Source organism: Hippoglossus stenolepis, chromosome 3, assembly GCF_022539355.2.
Source record: "Hippoglossus stenolepis isolate QCI-W04-F060 chromosome 3, HSTE1.2, whole genome shotgun sequence".
Lineage (NCBI taxonomy): Eukaryota > Metazoa > Chordata > Actinopteri > Pleuronectiformes > Pleuronectidae > Hippoglossus > Hippoglossus stenolepis.
In genome coordinates this window covers 18,809,870-18,831,041 of record NC_061485.1, presented here as the reverse complement: position 1 = coordinate 18,831,041, position 21,172 = coordinate 18,809,870, and the positions used below count along the sequence as shown (strand labels likewise).

General features: G+C 41.4%; 4 protein-coding genes across 8 annotated transcripts in view; 2 read left to right on the top strand and 2 right to left on the bottom strand.

The window, feature by feature from the left end:
- Window positions 1-275: 275 nt before the first annotated feature.
- glt8d1 (glycosyltransferase 8 domain containing 1) lies at window positions 276-6,196 on the bottom strand. Of its 2 annotated transcripts, XM_035152578.2 has the most exons (9): window positions 6,113-6,196; window positions 5,596-5,847; window positions 3,298-3,396; window positions 2,942-3,152; window positions 2,645-2,856; window positions 1,999-2,111; window positions 1,749-1,915; window positions 1,522-1,634; window positions 276-1,316 (listed from the first exon to the last, which is right to left on the bottom strand). In XM_035152578.2, exons 2-9 carry the CDS (start codon window positions 5,609-5,611, stop codon window positions 1,132-1,134), a joined length of 1,116 nt encoding a protein of 371 aa, XP_035008469.1. In that variant the 5' UTR covers window positions 5,612-5,847; window positions 6,113-6,196; the 3' UTR covers window positions 276-1,131. The 2 variants fall into 2 exon arrangements, with proteins under 2 accessions (XP_035008469.1, XP_035008470.1); XM_035152579.2 differs by lacking the exon at window positions 6,113-6,196 and having other exon boundaries at window positions 5,596-5,936.
- Window positions 6,197-6,254: 58 nt separating this feature from the next.
- spcs1 (signal peptidase complex subunit 1) lies at window positions 6,255-7,759 on the top strand. The gene is made up of 4 exons (XM_035152580.2): window positions 6,255-6,410; window positions 6,866-6,925; window positions 7,012-7,098; window positions 7,489-7,759. The coding sequence occupies exons 1-4, from the start codon at window positions 6,375-6,377 to the stop codon at window positions 7,612-7,614; spliced, it is 309 nt and encodes a 102-aa protein (XP_035008471.1). The 5' UTR covers window positions 6,255-6,374; the 3' UTR covers window positions 7,615-7,759.
- A 1,035-nt stretch (window positions 7,760-8,794) lies between these two features.
- Window positions 8,795-16,368, bottom strand: nek4 (NIMA-related kinase 4). 3 transcript variants are annotated; one of them, XM_035152575.2, is made up of 16 exons: window positions 16,027-16,368; window positions 14,760-15,026; window positions 14,475-14,672; window positions 14,284-14,391; window positions 13,983-14,137; window positions 13,652-13,796; window positions 12,594-13,247; window positions 12,467-12,517; window positions 12,266-12,352; window positions 11,910-12,074; window positions 11,050-11,116; window positions 10,690-10,805; window positions 10,432-10,523; window positions 10,129-10,346; window positions 9,931-10,058; window positions 8,795-9,446 (listed from the first exon to the last, which is right to left on the bottom strand). In XM_035152575.2, the coding sequence occupies exons 1-16, from the start codon at window positions 16,114-16,116 to the stop codon at window positions 9,348-9,350; spliced, it is 2,640 nt and encodes an 879-aa protein (XP_035008466.1). In that variant the 5' UTR covers window positions 16,117-16,368; the 3' UTR covers window positions 8,795-9,347. The 3 variants fall into 3 exon arrangements, with proteins under 3 accessions (XP_035008466.1, XP_035008465.1, XP_035008468.1); XM_035152574.2 differs by having other exon boundaries at window positions 9,922-10,058; window positions 16,027-16,366; XM_035152577.2 differs by having other exon boundaries at window positions 9,922-10,058; window positions 11,949-12,074; window positions 16,027-16,366.
- Window positions 16,369-18,174: 1,806 nt separating this feature from the next.
- The window catches only part of camk1b (calcium/calmodulin-dependent protein kinase Ib), a 37,881-nt gene continuing 34,883 nt past the window's right edge, over window positions 18,175-21,172 (top strand). The window contains exons 1-2 of one of the 2 annotated variants that reach the window (XM_035152275.2): window positions 18,199-18,339; window positions 20,129-20,141. In XM_035152275.2, coding sequence (XP_035008166.1) covers window positions 20,131-20,141 — 11 coding nt within the window. In that variant the 5' untranslated portion in view covers window positions 18,199-18,339; window positions 20,129-20,130. Of the gene's footprint in view, window positions 18,340-20,128; window positions 20,142-21,172 lie in introns of both variants that reach the window. The other variant, XM_035152276.2, reaches the window with a different exon arrangement.

Below are 21,172 nucleotides of genomic sequence, written 5' to 3'. Positions count from 1 at the left end.
AATCTTCCCCCTCTATTTTTCCAAAATATTTATTTCCTGTCTGACCCGATCACCTTCCTCCACACTCCCACCTCAGTCAGGAGTTGGTCACAACCACATGCAGGTAACTGACCAAACATTGGCACCAAAGGATCTGCTCTGGGTTTTGCAGGTGCTGTGGGGGGGGATATATCATCTCACTTCAAGGTGCTTTTATAGGAAGCTGGCCCACACGTAATTTTGAAATACACTGGTTTAAAACAGGTGCTTGGGAATGAAAATCACAAGACAGAAAGTGCTTAAAAATGTATGTTTTATTTTCCGCACTTTACAAAAGTATTTACACCAGCAAGGTAAATGCTTTTCAGCATATATAAAAAAAAATCCTGATAATTGATCAAGCATAGGAATAGTATGCAAACATTGTTCTTCCATTTCTGCTGAGGTGCAGTTTGCTTAGTCAGCTGCATATAAAGTTATAAACTAAGTGTTAAAACAAGGCGCTGATATGTGCTTTTGATAGAAATAAAATTCATGACTTTTCCACAGGAAGTTTTGAGCTGAGTTTAACTATGTGAGGCATTAGCAAGATTAGTATGATGCCATTTTCAGACTGACATTTGAAAACGGCAGAGAACATTTTTGAAGTAGGTATAATAAACATTGCTGCGCAATTAGATCTGAGGTAAAAATGCATTTAGTATTCAAATAAAGTTAGTTCACCATCCAGCTGCTGCAGGTAAACATACTTACTGAGATTAAAACGAGCAATGTTGTACAAAGAGATCTTGAAGTGTTGTCGCAGATTTATTACTGCTGGATATTTATTTGTAGTCATGTCACAGTGGTGAGGTGCAACAGCCTAAAGTTGCTACGGGTGAAACCCTGAAACACAGCGTGTGCCTCTTCAGCAAATCTCTCAGGTTTTAAAAGTTAATCAAAATATTTAGAGAAATGAGAGTCAAAGCTATTTCAAGGGAAGCGATAAGGTGAGCTTGGTATAGGCAAAAAAGTGGGTACACAGGTTAACATGTTCAGAGGATGGTCTGGCAGAATTCAAACGGAGGGTTGGCTAGTGACAAGGCCTTACGTATTTCCTGAGGTATCACAATGCGTGGTCTGAGCTGACATGGCTGGTCCCATTTTTTCAGTCTAGCTGTCCCCCTCGTGTCGTCGCACAGGATGAAATTTGCCCGTGGGGTCTGGAATAAACCACTTGTCCCACACATCAGAAAAAGAGGATGTTCTGCCCCAGGGCTTATAGTGTCCGTTCCAGTGGAGGAGTTTGGCAGCTTTTACAAACTGTGGGGAGTAGCGGTTCCCAGCACCTGTATTACCTGCAAAACAAAGTTCAGCCATATTATGATCATTTACATTCATGCCATACCCTCCATAATATTATGTGTCAAAGGCCGTGACATGTATGTGTGGAGGTGTCCCACAGACCCCTCAAAGAAACAGTAACTGATTAGGGTTGTCCACATGTGAAATCAATTTGATCTACTGCCTGTGGTCTGCTGGCTCTTGTTGACCAGAACTCACCGAGGTGCCTGACGTGCCACATGGGGTCAATGTTGGAGTGACGTTTGTAGAAAACAATGAGGAGAGGAGGAGTAATGATGCTCTCTGCCATTGTTTCACCGTACAGATCCTCCCTGCAGAAACAAACAAATGTGTGTTGAATTACAGTCAAACCAAAACTTAAAGAATTTTTTCCACCTCACCCCTTCTCCCATCCAACCTCCATTTCACCACTGGGAGTAACTTACTGTGTGTTCAGCTCCATCCAGTGCTCCAGTCGCTGGGTGATGTTCTGGTTCTTCCACTCAGTCAGGTTGGCGATGATGACCCCCGGGTTGAAGGAGCATGTGTTGGCCCTCATGCCCAGCTTCTTTATTGACGCTTTCTTGAAGTCCAGGAAACCCATATAGTTGTTCTGTTGAAAAAGACTCATTATCAAGTTTCACCATACTCACTTTAAATAACAGAAAATATTCAGTTCATGCGAGACGTGCCTACCTGGTTTCCAGCCCCTCGCACAATCCCCTTAGCAGAAGCTGAATCACAGTCGTCTGAGAAGGCAGCTGCATGTCCTGATTTGAGGTTGGTTTCATAAAGCTCTTGAATGTTCCCTGAGATCCAAAGAAGAGACACGATCCATTCATTAACTCTGATCCAGAAAACATTTCTGTTATTCTATTAGAGTCCAAATAATATGGATTTTTGGAGGCTGATGCTGATATTAGGACGTAAAAATTTTCTACTGCTACTGATATATATCGGCCGAAAGATTCCTAAGATGTCGTTATCAAACCACTCAAACAAAGAAAAGTAATTGAGGCTTGATATTTTATGGTGATATTTAAACATAACATCATTATACAGAGCTTCACAAATACAACCAAATATATACAATATGAATTAAGAAAATAAATAGTTTTTTACATAGAACTGCATCGTTTATTCTGTAAAACAAAAGTTTTCATATTTGCAAACTTAAACACAGAAACCAAAGTGTCTGTGAAAGGCTCAAATCGGTCGGGCTCCAGTCGTACCATTGAGAATTTTGAGAGTTAATGAGTGAAAATAGTGAACAACAAGAAGCTGAAAAATACTCATTAGTTTTATTTCCTTGTTTATTCTCTTCCTCCATACGGAGTCTTACCTTGTGCAATGATGTCATCATCCAAATAAATGGCTTTCTCTGCCTCAGGTAGGAACACAGGCAGGTAAAACCTGGCAAAAGTCAACGGTCTGACCAGTTTTGCAGCCTCCTGTGTCTGAGGATCTTTAGATATCTTCCCACTGAGAAGCTCAGGTTTGAAAACAACTATCTTGTAGTTGATGTTTTTCAGCTTGGTATCACTTAGCCACGCTCTGTTGGTAACAAACATTGAATGTGTCAGACAAATCTGACCTCCTCAAGGAAGTAGAATAATATGAATGCATGACACCGTCTTACTTTAGGTGTTCCACTGTGTCATTCAAGGTCACAATGGTGAAGACAACGTTGGCTTTACTGTTCTGGTTAACACTGTTCATGGCAGCAACCACGGCACCGAGTCTCTCCTCGGCAGCAGTGATGAGGACAGGAATCTCCTCTCCTGTCCTCGCCGACTCCAGCTTAAGGGCCGGAGACAGCTCGGCCTCGAAGGGAAGAATGGCCCCTGCATCTGGGGGGCGCAGACGTAGTTTTTATGAGAAAGTAGCTTCATGGGAAAGCACAGAATACACACAATAGCAATAAAGTAGATATTCTAGGAGGGAGGGGGATGGGGGGTACAGAGCAGCTGGCACACAGTAGTGAGATAAACATACCTGGGTTTTCCTTGTGTAGAAAGTCGCTGAGGTTGAGGAGATTTCGTTGGACTATGATCAGGAAGGCCACAGCCAGCAGCAACAGGACGACTGCGTTTACTGAAACACAAGTCGAACAATTTATTTTAAAGGGATAGTTCACCCCAAAATTGAAATTCACTCATTATCTGCTCACTACTTTGCCGATGGAGGGTGGGGGGTGGGGGTGGTTTGAGTCCACAAGACACTTTAGGAGTTTCAGGGGTAAATGTCCTCTGATATCCTCCTCTGGAGCCGTGTCCATGCGTGGATCACAGCAGACATTTAGGCCAAAAACATGTCGGGGCTTGTGGACACTTGGATGACACCTCAGGAGCAGTCTGGAGGCATTTTATTAGGGCCCGAGCACCGACGGTGGGAGGCCCTATTGTATTTCGAAGGATTTGTATTTCCCTTTTGGGGCTTTTTCAGGGCCTAGACATGCTCAAATTGTTACCAAAGTTTGCAGGGAATTCAAAACCCCAAAAAGTAATTGTATTCTGGAGTAAGTTGAAATGGGCGTGGAAAAATGGCTCAACAGCGCCATCTAAGGAAAAGCCCCTCAGTTAGCTTTCACCGATCTTCACAAAAATCGTAGCCCAGGTGTATCATGACCAGACAAACAAAAAAGGTCAGAGGTGCAATTGGAAAAAAGCAACAGGAAGCCCGCCATTTTGACTTTAGTGGCCACATTGGCCATTTTCCACATTTTTACTTTGTCTTGTACTTGTCCCAGGGCTTTCATCAGATCAACTTCATATGGAGATGAGTGTCATCACAACAAGATGGAGATGAAAACTACCTCAAAGATCGATTTTTCGTCACACGGTGTGACCGTGGCGTGGCGTCATAGTTTGATTACACGCCATCAAAACACGAGGTTCTGTATCTCGGACATATTTGGTCGAATCGAGTCCAAACTAGACATGTAAGACAAAAGTCCCGGCCTGATGACATCTACACAGAAATCATGACTTAAAATCACAGCGCCACCTGCTGGCTACAGGAAGTGACATGTTTTTACTTTGATGAACTGCTCCTGGCTGCTTTACAATATACAGCTCAAAAGAGCTCAGTCAAGTCATTGGACCATGGTCAGAATTGTGACATTTCCTCAAACCGTGTAAACATTGAGGTGCGGCGAAGGTTCATCCTTCGCCAAAGGAGACGATGTTGTCATAACTCCAGTGTGCATTGTCCTATCACCGCCAAACTGCTGTCTCATGATCAGAGACCAAGCCTGAACAGCTCTATGTGTCAATATTTCCTCAGTGTCATAGCGCCACCTACTGATTCGCCATGAAACAGGAAGTACTTTGTAAATCCACTCTGCATTATCCAACCGGCTCCGAACTACTGGCCTATGATCACAATCCTGACCTGAACAGCTCCATATATTAATATTAGTTCAGGGTCATAGCGCCACCTACGTTACGCTACTTTACGTTACTTTTCGTTACTTTGTTACTTTTTGTTACTTTCGTACTTTTCGTTAATTTTGTACTTTTAGTTACTTTTGTACTTTTTAGTTACTTTTGTACTTTTAAGTTACTTTTGTACTTTTAGTTACTTTTGTACTTTTAAGTTACTTTTGTACTTTTAGTTACTTTTGTACTTTTAGTTACTTTTTAGTTACTTTTGTACTTTTAGTTACTTTTTAGTTACTTTCATTACAACTATCATTCGATTTGCATAAAATGTTCACAGTGTGATGTGCAATTGATAGCGTGGATCGTAATGAGCAATTAGCAGGCAAGGATTGACAACACGTGACGGACGCAGGAAGTGAAGCGTTTGTCCTTGCCACAGTGCGCAAAACGCATGTAACGCGGAGACGTGCGCTTGGTCATTGATTGCTCTCTCCACTAACCGCAACAGGCTTGAAAATGCCTGTGCTCGGGCCCGTTAGTGATACAACGTAGCCCTAGTGTTTTTTTTGTTGTTGTTTTTTTTACGTTTGAAGAAGTGGTCACCAGTTACTTCATTTGTATTGGCTGCAACGCTGTTTACCCCTGAAACTCCAGTGTTTGAGTGTTTTGTGGACACAAACACTCCCCCCCCTCCATCGGCATAGAGCTGGGTAGATAATGACTGAATTTTCCATTTTAGGGTGAACTATCCCTTTAATAACAACAGAGCAACAAAACCCGAGACTGAACATCTGTTTCCTGAAAAGCAATGTTAGTTTTCTAGTATTATATGATCAAAGAACCGTGATTAGTCCACACTGTCTCACCAACAGTATAGACATGTCTCAGGGATGCAGATCCACAGACTCACCTCTCCTCAGCGTCATGACGACCGCCGTGTCTCCAGCTCCTCTGATGAAGCTGTGGAGGTGCTTCGGGATCGCAGCCTGACGGGACGAGCTCCCTCTGAGGACTGAGGTGAACCCAGGCTGCTGCAGCTGCACCGCTGTGTGGCTCCAGCAGCAGCAGCACAACAACCACACGCTCCCCGCACGAGAGGTGACGCTAGATGTGTGTTCGGACGCTTAGGTCCGAAACGTCCGCAGCGCAGTTGGAGTCAGCTCTATGAAAAAAACCAAACCCGGCGGCTAAAAGTAAATTACGCTGAAGCCAAAGTGCCAACTCAACATCAATAAGTTCATCCTCCAGCACGGCTGCACGGAGTCATAGCTGCCCTGGCGTTTGCCTGATTTTAAAAATCGCCATAGTTTGCTGTTTTAAGCCTGAAAAATATATTACGAGTTGCATTTGGTGATTAATATATATTCATAACGCAGCACAGAGTAATAATACTGTATTCTTGAAATATAAGTGCTAAACATACTTACAGGCAAGTTATTTAAGCGGACTTAGCTTTTCACTGACAACAAATACATTTTCTCAACAAAGCGCAGCACTTCAGCCTCATCCTGGTACGTTATAGATCTGTGCGCCTGCGCAGCTAACGCAATTTATAACCCCTGCGAGTACCCGGATGGGTCCTTCATAACGTGACGTCTCTTTTCTGAGACCGGAAGTTGAAGTGCATCATTTTGCAGGCGCTCGGACCGAAGTCTCCTCACATCTATCTTCTTCACTCTAAGTGCGAAGATGTTGTCTATATTCAAGTCCATCCCCTCGCACATGGTAAGATCTCAGTGGCTCATGTGCCGTGGAGCGGCGTTATGCTAGCCGTGTTTCATCCATGCTTCTCCGTCGAGCTAACGTTAGCTGGTGGATGCTGTGGTTACACTGGGAACAGATGTTAGATCAAGTTATGTTTCATCATCAGAAACCAGCCAGCGCAGTCTTCTAACTCAGCTAAGTCACGTATTAAACACACAGTTGAACTGGCTGTTAGCTGTTGGGTGATATTTAGCGTGAAACACCGGAAGTTCTTCAGTAAACATAACGGTACTTGTAGTGCAACCTCGATATTATGGGTGAATATCACCCAGTTGTTATTTACTGGGCAGCTGAGGTTAGTGTAGCTATTTAAATAAACCCATTAAATGTCAACAGCTAACCATTTGCTCAAACTGACCCACCATGTTGACTGTACTGACTTGCTGCCATGTGTTTGTTTTCTTGTTGTGTTGCAGGATTACAAAGGCCAGAAGTTGGCTGAACAGATTTTCCAAGGAATCATACTCATCTCAGCGGTAACTAACCGTGACCCATGCTAACCAGCTGCTGGAATAGAATAGTCTTAGAGAGTTAACTGTTATCCTTTGTTCCTTCTCCCCAGGTGATTGGCTTCGTGTACGGTCTGATCATTGAACAGTTTGGCTGGACAGTGTACATTGTCTTAGGCGGCTTTGCTGTGTCCTGTGTGGTAAGTTGTTGCTTTATGTTGTTGTAGGTCTGGGTAATAAAACAATAATAGCAATAATTATCGTAATATAATTTTCATTATTAGCAATAGTAATCTTATTATATTTAATAATACGATTAAATGTACATTGATATGCTATTATTAAATAACATTTAATTATTGTACTTCAGATTTGTTTATGAAGTTTTTCTTTCTCTGCCCATAAAGAACAGTTAAAAACCTCAACCTTCACTCAGGAGCAAAAATCTGTATTTAAACTTACAAGAAATAATAATTTGTGAGGACATTGATGTGTTTTAAGCCTAAAATGATAAGATAACAAAATGTTTCTGTCAAGACCAACAGGCAACATTATATAATTTATTTTTCTGTATCTGTCCTTGACTGCAGTTGACCCTGCCTCCGTGGCCCATGTACAGACAGAATCCTCTGTCCTGGCAGCCAGCATTACCAGAGATCTGCGGGGAGTCCAGCCAGAAACCTCAGGAAAGCCTCAAGAAGAAGAAGCACAAGTAGCACAAAACTGTCCAGGGCCCAGTTGTTAATACATCTTTTTATAATGGATATGATTTGACGCATTTAGGATGAAAACTTTGTTACAGTGTTTATTAGTCAGTCATGAAATCCTTGTGTCCAAATAATAAACATCTGATACAGTCAATATTTTATAAATGCAATGTTTTCATTTGTATTTAGTAGAATCTTACAGAGACTGGATTTTAGAGAGTAAAAAATCCGACATTGATATTGACCAACATTTTTCATATATTTGTATAAACACACACGTCCAGTGGAGGTACAAAATTTTAAAAAGCCCAGTATAATGTCAGTGTTTCTCCACTAGCTGAAGCTCAGTAGCAGTTGGGTTCTGCAACAGGACAATGACCCTAAAGACTGACGTAAAGCTACTACAGAATTATTTGAAACAAAGAATGGTCCAGTCAGAGTCCAGACTTCAATCTGGAAGAGATGCTGTGGACTGAGCTCAGATCTGTTCACTCCAGATTAACTAAGAATATGGCTGAGCTGGTCTGTTTGAAGAATGGTCCGAACTTCCTCTTGAACGTTGTGCACATCTGATCCACAGCTTCTGGAAAACCTCAAAACGTTTGAGGTTGTTGCTGCCAAAGGAGGTTCCACCAGTTTTAAAACATTTGGCACCAGCACTGTGCATGAGTTAGTTCAATTAAAACATGATAAACCTGTTCATGTTCTATCAGCTTAATCACTCTGTTTATCTATACTTTAATTAACACTGAAAACCAGGTCATTTCTGAGAGTTCACTTTCTTGACCCAGTACATGTAATATTGAAAGAGGGAAAACGTTGATGTTGTTCCTTCTTAGCTTTTCAGTAATGTATTACACAATCTAGTTAGCTCAGCTGTGACGTGTTCTCTGCTTTATGTGCTGAGGTTATTGTAAACAAGGAGTCAGAGCGAGCTCTGCTGGACAAACTATGTGAAGACACCATTCCTAAATTCCACCGAGCCTCTTTTCCTTCAATGCATTCTATAAAAAAGTTTGAATGATCAGTGCATACAGGACATGTATTGTAATAATGATGCAACTGATTGCCCTATATCAGTCTGGTATTTATATTTTTATTCAACAGGACTTAATATTGTCTTTCACTGTGTTATTTGCATTGGAAATGTATTTTCTGTCACAGAAATGCTGGTGTTGACAAAACAATATTTAAGATTTGTAGGAATTTATTTAAACATTAATATCTACAAAACATCTACATTACAGTTTCTTGTGTGTAAGAAAATACAATAGAGAAGCAGAAGTGAGATCTCATGTCTTCAAAGATGCAGTGTAGGTGAAACAATATCAAAATTCTGGTTTGCATTATAAATAAACAAGTGAGTATCCAACCACAGCAAGTGGAGAATCAAAGTGTTAGAACTTGACCAAAATCTTTGCATAGGCATCCTGAAGAATGCAGGATTCAAAGTGTGTGTTTATACTGGAGTTAAAAAAATATATACAATTAATTTGACATGCCATTTCATATGACTAATTGCTAAGGTTGCAATCTCATGATTAAACCTGCTGTCATGTTAGATGCTAGCAGAAGGAGGGAAGTGGCTTTATGCCACAAAACCAAGATCGTTTGGTAGGAACTTAATTCATCTTTGAGAATGTTGTTGATCTATTTACAGTTGAGAACAACTTTCAATGCTATGTAAGAATGGTCAAAATGCAAAGGTCTTTGTTCCCATAGCCTCTGTGCTCCTATATTCTTTAAAACTTGAAGGCAATGTCCTCAAAGAATTTCAGCTGCCTCACCATCACAGCGTACGCTTGGTATTTCTCGTCCCCCATCTGGTCACGAAGGCAAAGCTGCAGTACAAATAAAGGAAGGAAGAACCAACTGACGTTACTTGGGAAACAGATTACATGAGAAGTAAGTGCTTCAGTTTTAGGTAAACTGAGTTTTGCTCTTTACAGAAAAATGTATTAACACTGCACGGTCAAGCAAGTCTATGATGAGCAGGGAATATTATACAAGTTGATCTTAACTTATCATGAACTAAGGAGTCAGTCTAACTTAACTTACAGACTATAAAATAATAATATGTTCATCCACTTTCTTAACAAATTAATAATAAAAAAATCTGTGAGGCATACTTTATGTGTGTGTAACTTGTACACCTGGCCTCTATCTTAATGGCTTCTAATGTACTTAACAAACCAACAAACACACTGCCCCAGCTCCTATTAATAGTAACTCCTCCTGACCACTTAATAATAGTACTGGATGTTTCAAGCTGTAGCACAGTCACACTGTATGTGATCTGGTATGAAGTGTTTTTACTTCTCGTACGGCGTCATCCTCCTCCTCTATGATTTCCAGCACTTTGTCCAGCAGCTTGACCCCCAGGCCCTTCACCACATCTGTCCTCAGTTGTTCTATGGCTCTCCTTATCTTGGCTGGGCCAGATGGGGAGCCCTCTGCAAACACAAGGAAGTTAGTGGCTCACAGACTGACTGATGACAAATGAGTTTGATTAGAGTGTCTTACCCATTCGTATTTCACCGACTGACAAGTTCTCTGCTTCCTCTCGAGCCTTCCCATGAAGCATCAGGGTGTCCCGATACCGCCTGTTCAGTTTAAATTCTGGCAGTGTAGTAGAACCAAATCTGCTTTTGTCCACCTCGCTCACACCATCTCCGACATCCATTCTCAATGTTTGTGTCATCATAAGGACTAAATCCTGCATGTCGCTGGACTCAGTCTTCCTGTAGATGATCCACACATCATGGATTACACATCAGGTGACTTTAATTGAGTTGAGGTGAGTTGTAATTGATGTTATTGACTCACCTCTCCCTGCAGTCTCCCTCCGAACGCTCTGTGGAACTCGTGGATGAGCTGCATTCATCATCATCTGACCTTTGCTCCTGCAACTTATCTTGCTGTAATGAAGCATGGACGACACACTTATGATTAAGTTCCCTGTGACATAGTAACAGACCAGCCTCATGAGGTGCATTCGTATTTGGTTAACGTTCAGAAATTACAGTTTTGTTTCATGGCTGTATGAAGCACAGTTAAATGTGACAGTGCTGGTGGTGTCAGTACCTTACTGATGGTCCCAGGCATAGTGTCTGACACAGATCTACTGGTGACTGGGGCATTGTAGCGCTCAGCCTTAGTAGAGGTGACATCATAAGAAGCTCTTCTTACAGGATCAACACCTGGGAACAAGCATTAAAGTAACCGGGGAAGAAATTTAATAACTAATCTCTTTGTTTTTATGGAGCTGAGATAAAAAAATGTGAATATTTCCTTTAAAATCTGCACATTCATCCTTATTCTTAGTGTGATTAAGGGTAAACATATGTATGTAAGCCACTAAATTTTCATTCATTGCTTTTTTTCCTGTAACCTAGTTTTTTTTGTTAAAGGTTCTGGCATCAGTTGGGAAAAGACAGTTAGTACCTGGTTGAATGGAACATTCATGGGACTGTCTCAGTCTCCTTCTCTCTCTGGCGGACAAAGGACGATCCTGAAATAATATCCAGTTCATGTTATTCAACTCATAAGCTACATCTGTTGACTTCTGGGAGGAACTTATTTTAAGGGGGGTTTCTTGTAATGTGATAAAATCTTTTAATTGGATAAAAAATAAATTCTAAAAGTAAACTTGAATCTGTCTTATGTACAGGACAGAAGATTGAAATTCTGCTTGTCCCAGACCCCAGTGCAGACACATACATGTACAAAACAAAACAGGGTTTAAAAAAAAGGTAAAAGAGGTTAAAAAAAACAGAAAAAAGGCTGAAAATACCACATTGAAAAAATGTGAGGTGAAACAATAACAAAGCACCGATCAAGAACAAAACTCTAATGATAATAGACAAAATAGTGGATGGAATGGGTGAGTTACAGTTACAGGTGGCAGGAGACTGAAGAGGAAGGGGTGGAATCAACCATTGCTGGTTGTTTTGCAGGATAAGCAGGTGCAGTAAATGTCCAGGAGGGAGGGGAATGAGGTAGCAGTGACATTCCCAGCCATGTTCAACATGCGCTGCAGGGTATTACGTTTCAAGGCAGTTCAGCCCCCAAACCACACAATGACGCAGCTGGTCAGGATGCTCTCAAAGAGGCAGCACACACCAGTCGCTGCTAGTTCTCTTGCTCTTTTAAGCTTCCAGAGAAAACTGCAGAGAGCTATTTCGTTGTTTAAGATTTCAGGAATGTTGATAAAGTTTGCTAATTTAAGTGTCTTAGAATGGTTATTCAGCCATGGATACATTTTAAGCAGTATTTATTTGTAAGGGGAGGAGCACTACCCTCACCTGTGGCAGTGGTAACAATCCCTTCTTAAAGGAACTCACTGGTGTGGACGTCGCAGCCACGTCAGGTTTCTTGCCCTCTGTGCTCCTCTTGCTCCTCTTCCTCTCCTCCACAGCTCTGCTCTCAACAGGAGGTGGAGGTAAAGGTCTAGAAGCAGCCACCTTGGACTAAAAAACAAGATTACTAATTAACTACTGAATTTATCTACATAAATCTAGTACACAAATCGATGAAAATAAATCAGGAAAATAAAAGAGGTTTTCTCATTTGTGTTGTTAAATAATCACAATAATATGTAAAAATAATAATTTCAGCCAATATAATTAGTTATAATATTAACTCCTGTACTGAACTTTACCTTGTCCTGATCCCCATGTGTCCCTCTCGTGTCCTTGATCGGTCCTGGCTTTTTCACTGGTAAGGGAGTTTGCTCAATCTCAGGCTCCTAAATAAACACAAATCATCTTTTTTCCCTCCAACGTTGAAAGAAATCTCCCCACAACTTTGTTGTTGCATTTATACACAGTCAGCAAGACAGTGCAAGAAATAGAATTCTTACCAGTGTTGGAGTGAACGGCTCTAACAGCTTTTCAGTAGATTCTAAGTTTTCCTACGTGAAATAAAAAGAAATTAATTAAGACTCATGATAACAGCAAAAATAAAGCTCAGTTGTTATCAGCACTTACTTGGGTGTCTGAGGCATGTAGGTGTTGAGTTGGATCCCCCTTGAGAAGATTAATGGTATCACCTTTATTGTCCATATTCACTTCCACACCCACTCCGACAGTTTCTGTTTTAGATCTGTGCGCAGATCTGCTCTCAGTGATAGAAGGAGCAGCCTCTTTCTCGACTTCTAGCTTTGGCTTCTGCATGTGAGCCTCTTGAAGTAACTCCATGGTATCATCCTTATCATCCACATCTGACATCTGCTTCTCCCCCAAAACAGAAAATGTATCCCCGGGCTTTGGCGTGGCCCGTGGCTGAATGTCTAACAATCCGTTGGGTGCCCGTCTCTCGTCTCCTCCCCTGCTGACAACACCTGATACAGACTTCAGAGGGAGCTTAACGGGGGAGACAGGGGGAGAAGGATCGGGTTTCCCTCTTCTCTTGCTGTCTTTGTGCACGCTGCGAGTCACATGTTCATCACCTGCCGACTGGGGCCTGTGCACCTGCCTGTTCGACTGGTCCTCATCCTCCTGCCCTTGGAAATCAATATTGATGTTGCTGATAGTTGCCAGAGATGCATCAGGTGAAGGAGGTTTGGATTGGGGAGTTATTTGGCCTGGAGTCGAGTCGGTGACGCCATTATAAAGTTCAGACTGCTGTGATTTCTCTTCTTTCTGTGGATGCAGAGTAACAACAGAGACCATAATAAAACACTGACGATTCCCTGCTTGGCTTGAAGTAAACAACTTCAGCTGTTTAGTGATCATTGCAATCCACAAGGCTGTTTCTGACATCTTACTACATTGAGAATGAATACACATGAATGGAACTTACTTACTTAAATACTTAAGTCATTGTTGAGTACAACAACAAATATGTATACGGTATATTGCTATTGGCTTAATATTCATTCATAGATAACAAAGAAAAGAACACTATATATTTCAGTGAGTGAATACATATTTCTAATTTTGAATGACTAAGAAAAGACACATTATAAAATAATATTAGTGATGATGTCAAACATTTAAGAAGTTCAAATTTAAGAGCTCAGCCTCGCTATTGTTGAGTCACGCACCCGTTTCACATTGACAAGAGGATCCGGCTGAGGACTCCGAGGCTGTCTCTTAGATTTCGGCTGAGATGATACCACAGACGATTCACTGTTGTTTCTGCAAACACCAGGGCTGCTGACAGCTTTCTTTCTTGACATGGCAGTTTTCCTGGTGTGGAAAGAAATAAAACAACTCAATCTGTTTTGTAATGCTAGACCCAATAAATATGGTGGATAGAGATGACTATGAGTGGACAACGATTCCAAAGAAAATGAGAAGATGAAAAGAGTAAGTAAAAATGACCATTAAGTAAAGGTTTGGTACAAAATGGTTAACTTTATAGAAATCACCTACTCTTTGGTGGCCTCAAGGAACATGGCAATTTGTCTTTTGATGTAGGGCTGGCGGAGGATAAGTTTGACATCAGGCCGATCTTCAGGTCTCTTACACAGCATGCTCTTGATCAAATCTCCCAGCTGGGGGTCATATCTACTGGGCATCTGTGGCAGCTGATGAGAAAACCAGAGGGAAATTGTTATGTATTATTGTCAATGTACTTTTCTGTATCATTTCTAGATAATGAGGGTTCAAAAACACCACATACTGTCTTCATCATTGCATACTTTATTTAAAAAATACAAAAGAAGAAACCCACCTTTCCTTCTACTATGCGATAAACCAGTGAGTTCATGTCCTTGGCATTGAAGGCATGTTTAAGTGTGGACATTTCATACACACAGCAGCCCAGGGCCCACACATCTGACTAGAGACAAAAAAAACATCCAGTGTGAAGAAGTTCTTACTGAGAAATAAAGTATACAAATTAAGAGGAGATGAACCAAATACCTTGTGGTTATAGGGTTTATTGGAGAAGAGCTCAGGGCTCATGTAGTATGGCGTCCCTATGAGCGTGCTGGCCATGTCATTCTGGTTCTCCAATACTCGTGCAATGCCAAGGTCCCCGACTTTGATGATGTTGGTCTTTGTCAAGAAGATGTTCTGTGTTTTGAGGTCTCTGTGGAGAATGTTCCTCTCGTGCAGGTACTGTCAAGCAAAGTGACTTTAAACATTTTGAACTTGTGTATATTAACCTAACATGGACCTCACTGTCATTATGACAATATACTGTACCTGGAGTGCCATCGCTATCTGGACGAACCACTCCACCACCTGCTTCTCGGGGAGCAGCTCCCCCTTCTGCTGTTTAAGTCGGTGATAGAGGTCACCACCTTCACAGAAACCCATCGCAATGTAGAGCTGACAGTCGTCTCCTTCCCACGACTCCCTGTAGGTCACAATGTTTGGATGTCGCAGCTGGGACAGAAGCTGCGCCTCTTGCTCTGCAGCACGCCGCTCCCGCTTGGAGGAGGTGGTTAGATTCAGCTTCTTAATAACATACTGAAACAGAAGGAAAGGACATATTTACTGTAACTTGCAGTCTGTATTAACCTACTGTATGCGTATGAACATGACAAATTCGCAAGAAAGATGGACAAAGGTCTACAACCAGATGGCAATGAACTGAACTCATTATATTGACCGTTAGAGATCTGGGATTTGAAAATCCTGTCAGTGTTAGTTATGCACACATGAATGAGCACATTTCTAAAGCCATGAGACGCTGACGTTAGCGTGTCTTCGTTTTTCATTTACGACAGAACACCAGTCAATGTATCGATCAGTATTAATCATTTTGCAGCTACAGTTTCAGGGTTACTGGGAAATCATAGTTCCTCCAACCCTACAAGAAACAGCTTTTGTTTACTGTCAAAGAGTTGCTGCCCTGCAGTAAACAAAAACTGCTCAAAACCCATCCATCAAGAAGTGCTTTTAATGTGTGATATGGGTATTTTATATGTTAATGTGCGATTAAGTGTTTTTTATATGTTTATTTGTGATTATGATGTGTATTTTTTCTAAGAACGTGTTATTGTTTTTGTATATTTGACTGTGTGATTATGATGTTTTTCTTATTCCATGTATGCTTATGATGTGCATTTTATATTTCAATTACTAGCTCATTAGCTTATGTGTGCTTCTCTGTTTTAATTAGTGTCTTTGAGTACTGTTAAAAGCGCTACATAAATACAATATATTATCATTATAAGTAGTAGTAGTGGTAGTAGTAGCAGTAGTAGTAGTAACAGTAGTGGTAGTGTTAACATATATTGACTTAACTAACTGTGATTTTGTTACATTATGTCTATACATTATTATGCAAAACATCATGTCAAACAGCGTAAACAAACCTGTGAGGTTTTAGTTTGGCTAACTTTAGGCTAGCTGTTAGTAGCGTCGGGTACATTCTAACATGTGCAGGACGACACAAGCCTTTGTGAACAACACGACATATGTTCACTTCTGTGATTTAGCTCCGCACGCTCTCGTCGTTTCTCACCTGCTTTCGGTCGGACCTGTGTTTCACCAGGTGCACCTCTCCATAGCTGCCCTTCCCCACGACCCTGATGAAGATATAGTTATTCATCATTCATCAGGAACTCCTCATGACGCGGCCCGAGACGCTGAACACGCAACACGACCCTCCGAGGTGGGATCTACGTGTTGCCCCGCACCATGGTCCCGCTGTGAATACCAAACAAACAGATAGATGTGTTTGGGGAAACTTGGCGCAAGCTGAGTGGCAGCGACGAGATTTTTTGAAAACGCAGGAAGCCAGCAGCCGTCTGGAGTTTTTCGTCACTAGGCAACTGTCCGCTTACTGCCGACGATGGTGGCGAGAGGGTCCGTCTGGGCCAAAACACCGCAGCGGTTACAGCACAGCACCACCCAGCGTCCACACCCTCACACTGCAGCTGCTTCAACACAGGGGCAACTGTGATACATTTAAAGACAAGAACTCTTCTGTGGTTAATCATCAAGCTACTGGTTGGACTCGCAGAACTGGTTATGATCTGTGGGGTGACGTGCATATTTTAAATTGTTATGGGTTAGTTTGTCTTTAGCTCTTGTCTATTGTGTCTATTTTTGTTGTGTCAAGTTACTTGTTACTTTTTATATGTGCACATGGAGCTGGGAGAAACACAATTTCGTTCTGCTGTGCACTTCTTGTGTTGTATGGTCTGAATGAAGTTCACTTCATTGACTAAAGCCTAAAGTTGAAACTAAGTCAATCAATCTTGTAGGCTAGGTTTATCACTTTCTGAAAACAGAACTGAATTCTTTAGAAATGCACTACATTTGTATTTACAAATGTAAAAGTGACAACAGGGAAATACATCTTTGCGTACCTGCCTGCCTATATAATGCCAAATTATTTAACGATTTAAGTAAGTACCCAGTCTAGTGGTTGCATCTGAACTGGTGGATATTTGAAATGTGTTAGGCGTCACATAATCCACTAGATGGCGCACTAAACCACCACAAGCTGACGCTACACAAACGAACTAGTGTAACTAATCGCTGAAAAGCTCTCACCTTTGGAGAAGTCGTGTTGGCAGTAATTTGAGCCTCATGGGCTTTGATTATACTGTTTTTACTCTGTTCAAAAATGATATACACACAGTGCACTTTAAATATACACAATATACACAAGTTACAACACACGCACAACGATGACCAACACAGATTTAATGGGCAGAGAAGAGAGAGAACAAAACAAGAACATAAATGGAATTCATGAAATAAATTCAAATAATTGTATAAATTCAAGTAAAGAAGAAGCACGGGAAAGGTTAAAAACTATAAATGAATACATATGGGCCTTAAAGTGTTTCTTAAAGGGATAGTTCACCCAAAAATGAAAATCCACTCATTACTTACTCACCACTATGGGAGGAGTGGGTGAAGTGTTTGAGTCCACAAACCATTTTTATGAGTTGAAGGGGTAAATCCAATACAATTGAAGTAAATGGTTTGTTTTCTGTTTTATTTATTTTTTACGTTTGAAGAATCTATCCCCAGTTACTTCAATTGCATTGGATTTGACTGAAGCACTGTTTACCCCTGAAACCTTTTCCGTGATTCTTCTTTACCTTGACTTTATACAATGATCTGAATTTATTTCATTAAAGACCATTTATGTGCTTGTTCTGTTCTCTTTGCATGCCCATACTCCATGCTCTGCATAGTGGTGAGTATATAATGAGTACATTTTCATTTTTGGGTGAACCATCCCTTTAAAGTGTTTGTTAAAGGAGTACCTGTTATAATGTTTGTAGAAATTAGGACTTAAATTAGTTTGTTAAAATCAAAACAAAGTTTGTCATAGAAGTTATAGAAATCTGTCGTCAAGCTTTTCTTCTGTCAATGGAAGAGTCATATAACAATAACAATCTAAAGCCATTATAAACTGTTATGTGATCGTAGCTCCAGTCCCAGCTGCTGGTTGTTACCCGGGTGGTGCGCCTGTTCTCACCAGAGGGGGAGTGACACGCACCTCAGAGAACTTCCATCAATCTGCAAGTGCAGCACGCGGGGAGTCACGCGGGAGGGGGGCGGCGACCAATGGCGTGGCAGAGCCGTTTACCTGGGCGCCACAGCTCGGGCGCTGATTGGCCCCGCGCTGCGGTGACGTCGGGAGGAGCGCAGGCTGCTGGTGGTGAGGCTGCAGAGGAGAGTCATGTGTGAGAGGAGAGGAGCTGCACACACACACTCATACACACACTCACTCACTCACAGACACACGCTCACAGACACACGCGGAGCGACACTAGACTCTGGAGCTCGCCGACAGCTCTCTGCTTCTCTTCAGGTAGGTGTCATGACACACACTCGGGGATGTTCGCTGGTTTCCGTGGTTTGACAGTCTCTTTCAGCAGCAGGTATCACAGGGAGTGACAGTTCACAGGCGCGTCAGGGTTCCGTCGTTTAGAGTTAAACGGAGAAACCTTTCTGTCACTTTCAAACTAAACGTTCGTCGTGTTCTGCAGCTGCACTTTATTTCACACAGGAAGCAGCTCAGTGAGAGTGATACTGACATCACTTACTATATATACTTCGCGTCAGGGACGTGCACAGACATTTAAGGGGCCGTTGTTCTAACCTGAAACCCCCAAACCCTCCATTATTATTGCACAAAATTATGCAAACGGTGCCAAGCTGATTTTTGTTTCCAGGGAATCACAATGACTGCACAAAAGACTCACAATTCACATCGCACACAACGGAGCCTCAGCAGACTCCAAGTCCTAATGTATACAGAGCTGTTTGGAATGTTGTCACATGACAGGAGGCACAGTATGTCGCTTTGCATCCTTTTTTATTTTTTTATCTTCTATGACTGGGTTATAACGCAAATTATTTGGTCAAACTTTAGCAACTATTGGACTACTTTGCAATAATACATTTTTCTAGTTTTTTCTCCAATGTGACAGCTCAATAATGAATAATAAACGTTATTTATATAGCACTTTTCAAAACACAGTTTGTTAAAGCTGAGGAAATGAGAAAACAATTAAAAAGCAATTAGACAACACTGGAGCACCAACATGAGGATACAAATGTCCAAGATGAGAAAGAGAGTAAAAACAAAATGAAGAAAAACATAAAATGATTAAAACAGATCAGAGCCAGATTCAAAGTAAATTAAAGGTGAATTCACACCTCAAGCACACCTGTAAACATGTGCATTTAAGAGAGATTTAAAAGAGATCATTTTTACATATCTCTATTATATGTCTTGGTGAAAGCCCTGGTGGTTTTATAGTGTTGTTATTCTTTAGAGCAGAAATGGTGGGAAGGTTTTCTCAGTCAACTCGAAATGATGTAATTTTCCACTGCTTTCAACCACCGCAAGTGCCTTAAGTATTTTTAGTTTCTCATTTCTCTTGCTCTAGCCACTTCCCTCTCAAATCTCTCTCTCTCTCTCTCTCACACACACACACACACACACACACACACACACACACACTACATGGGATCTTGTGAGGATCACTCGGCTGATCAATTAATAGGCTCACTTTGAGAGGAGATTTGCTGTGCGTCACCGGCAGCAGCGGCCCAATCAGACAGCCTGTTAGTAAATCTCTCTCTCTCTCAGCCGCTGGGTGCACACAGGCACCATCATGGGATCAGTTGAGGAAACATTGATGCAAATTAGTTGGACCGTTTCTCATACTTATAATTGTCCATGTTGGTTTAATATGTAAGTGAACTGTGACTCACAAACGGGCTTTGCACTTCACTGTGTGTGTTCGGGCTTTTAATAACACGCTACAGCCCTTTGATCTTTGTCTGTTCAATTGTTTGATGAGTCATTTCTATTCGGTGTGTTAAAGATGTGGAATTTGTTGTGCAATTCAACCTGGTTCACATCATCTCTACTTACCGATTACTGAGAACCCCCGGTTTTAATGAAATATTTCTTTTCAGCAGAAGCAGAAGTCTGTCTGTTTGTCTCTGTGTGTTTCCTGTTGCCAAATGTTTTTTAACGCCTTTGCACTAAATTTCACACTCAGCTACACACCATTTTGTCACATTTAACTGTGGTGGTGTGTTTGTATGTGTGTGTGTGTGTTTCTTCTGTCCACTGCACATCACAGGGATGGGAAACCAGTGAGTACAGCGACTCTCTCTGTGTATTTACCTTAAACAAGGGTGAATGCTGCATGTCTCATAGTACCGGGAATGTGGTTCATGGTATCGTGCACCCCCTTCTCCCCCTGATCTCCAACCTTATCAGTCCTGTTGCTTCTTGAATTTTAGCAGCTTGTCCTTACCTGCCGGGCAACGGTCATGTCATGAGTGGACATGGAGGGGCTGTTTTTTTTTTGGCCTCCTACATGCTCATCCGATACCTGCATGTGTCTCTCCTCTATACTTTCTCACATTTTTCAAACTCGACCCCTATCTGCTCCTATGTGTTTTAAACTTCAACCCCTATACTGCTGTTTATAGCATTTGCTGGTTTGACTTCCTTGCTTGACTTCGACAAGGTCCTGAAAGCTCCAGTAGCTCGAATTGTGTTGTTTCAAATGTGATATGAAGTTGCCCTTTATAAACCACATCCAGATGTGTGCGCCATTGAATTGTTATGACAGAGAATAACATGTTTGTACAGCAGTTACCTGTAGTTTTCTCAAATGAACAAGCAGAGGTTGATGCATTTTAAATTACGTTGACGTTCGTTATCACCCGTTCTCAGTGCATGAATTAACATGAATCTCCATGAATCTCCATACGAGCAAGGTGAGATGCTACAAACAAGCAGTATGTCAGATGTGTTTACTCCAGCCCAAGTTTCCTCAAAACCTGTGCTGTGGCAGTTGTGTCTGACCTCAAAGTTGCTTCTTTTTTAAACACGAGAACCGTAACATCCTGCTGAAATAATTCATGTCAAACAGTGGAAATAAGCTTCATTTATCCTTGTAGATACATCTGTTGTGAAGAAGTGAAGAAATTCCCAAACTTGCCACCTAATCTGGATCTGCATCAAAACTGAATGGCTTGTTTCCTTCAACCAAATTCCGTGGTAATGAGTCCAGTAGTTTTTGCATAATCCTGTGAATTATCAAACAAACGAGCTCTAACATTCCCCTCGAAACCACATTTAAATTCACCACTCAATCCGGATTTTTATTTGGATC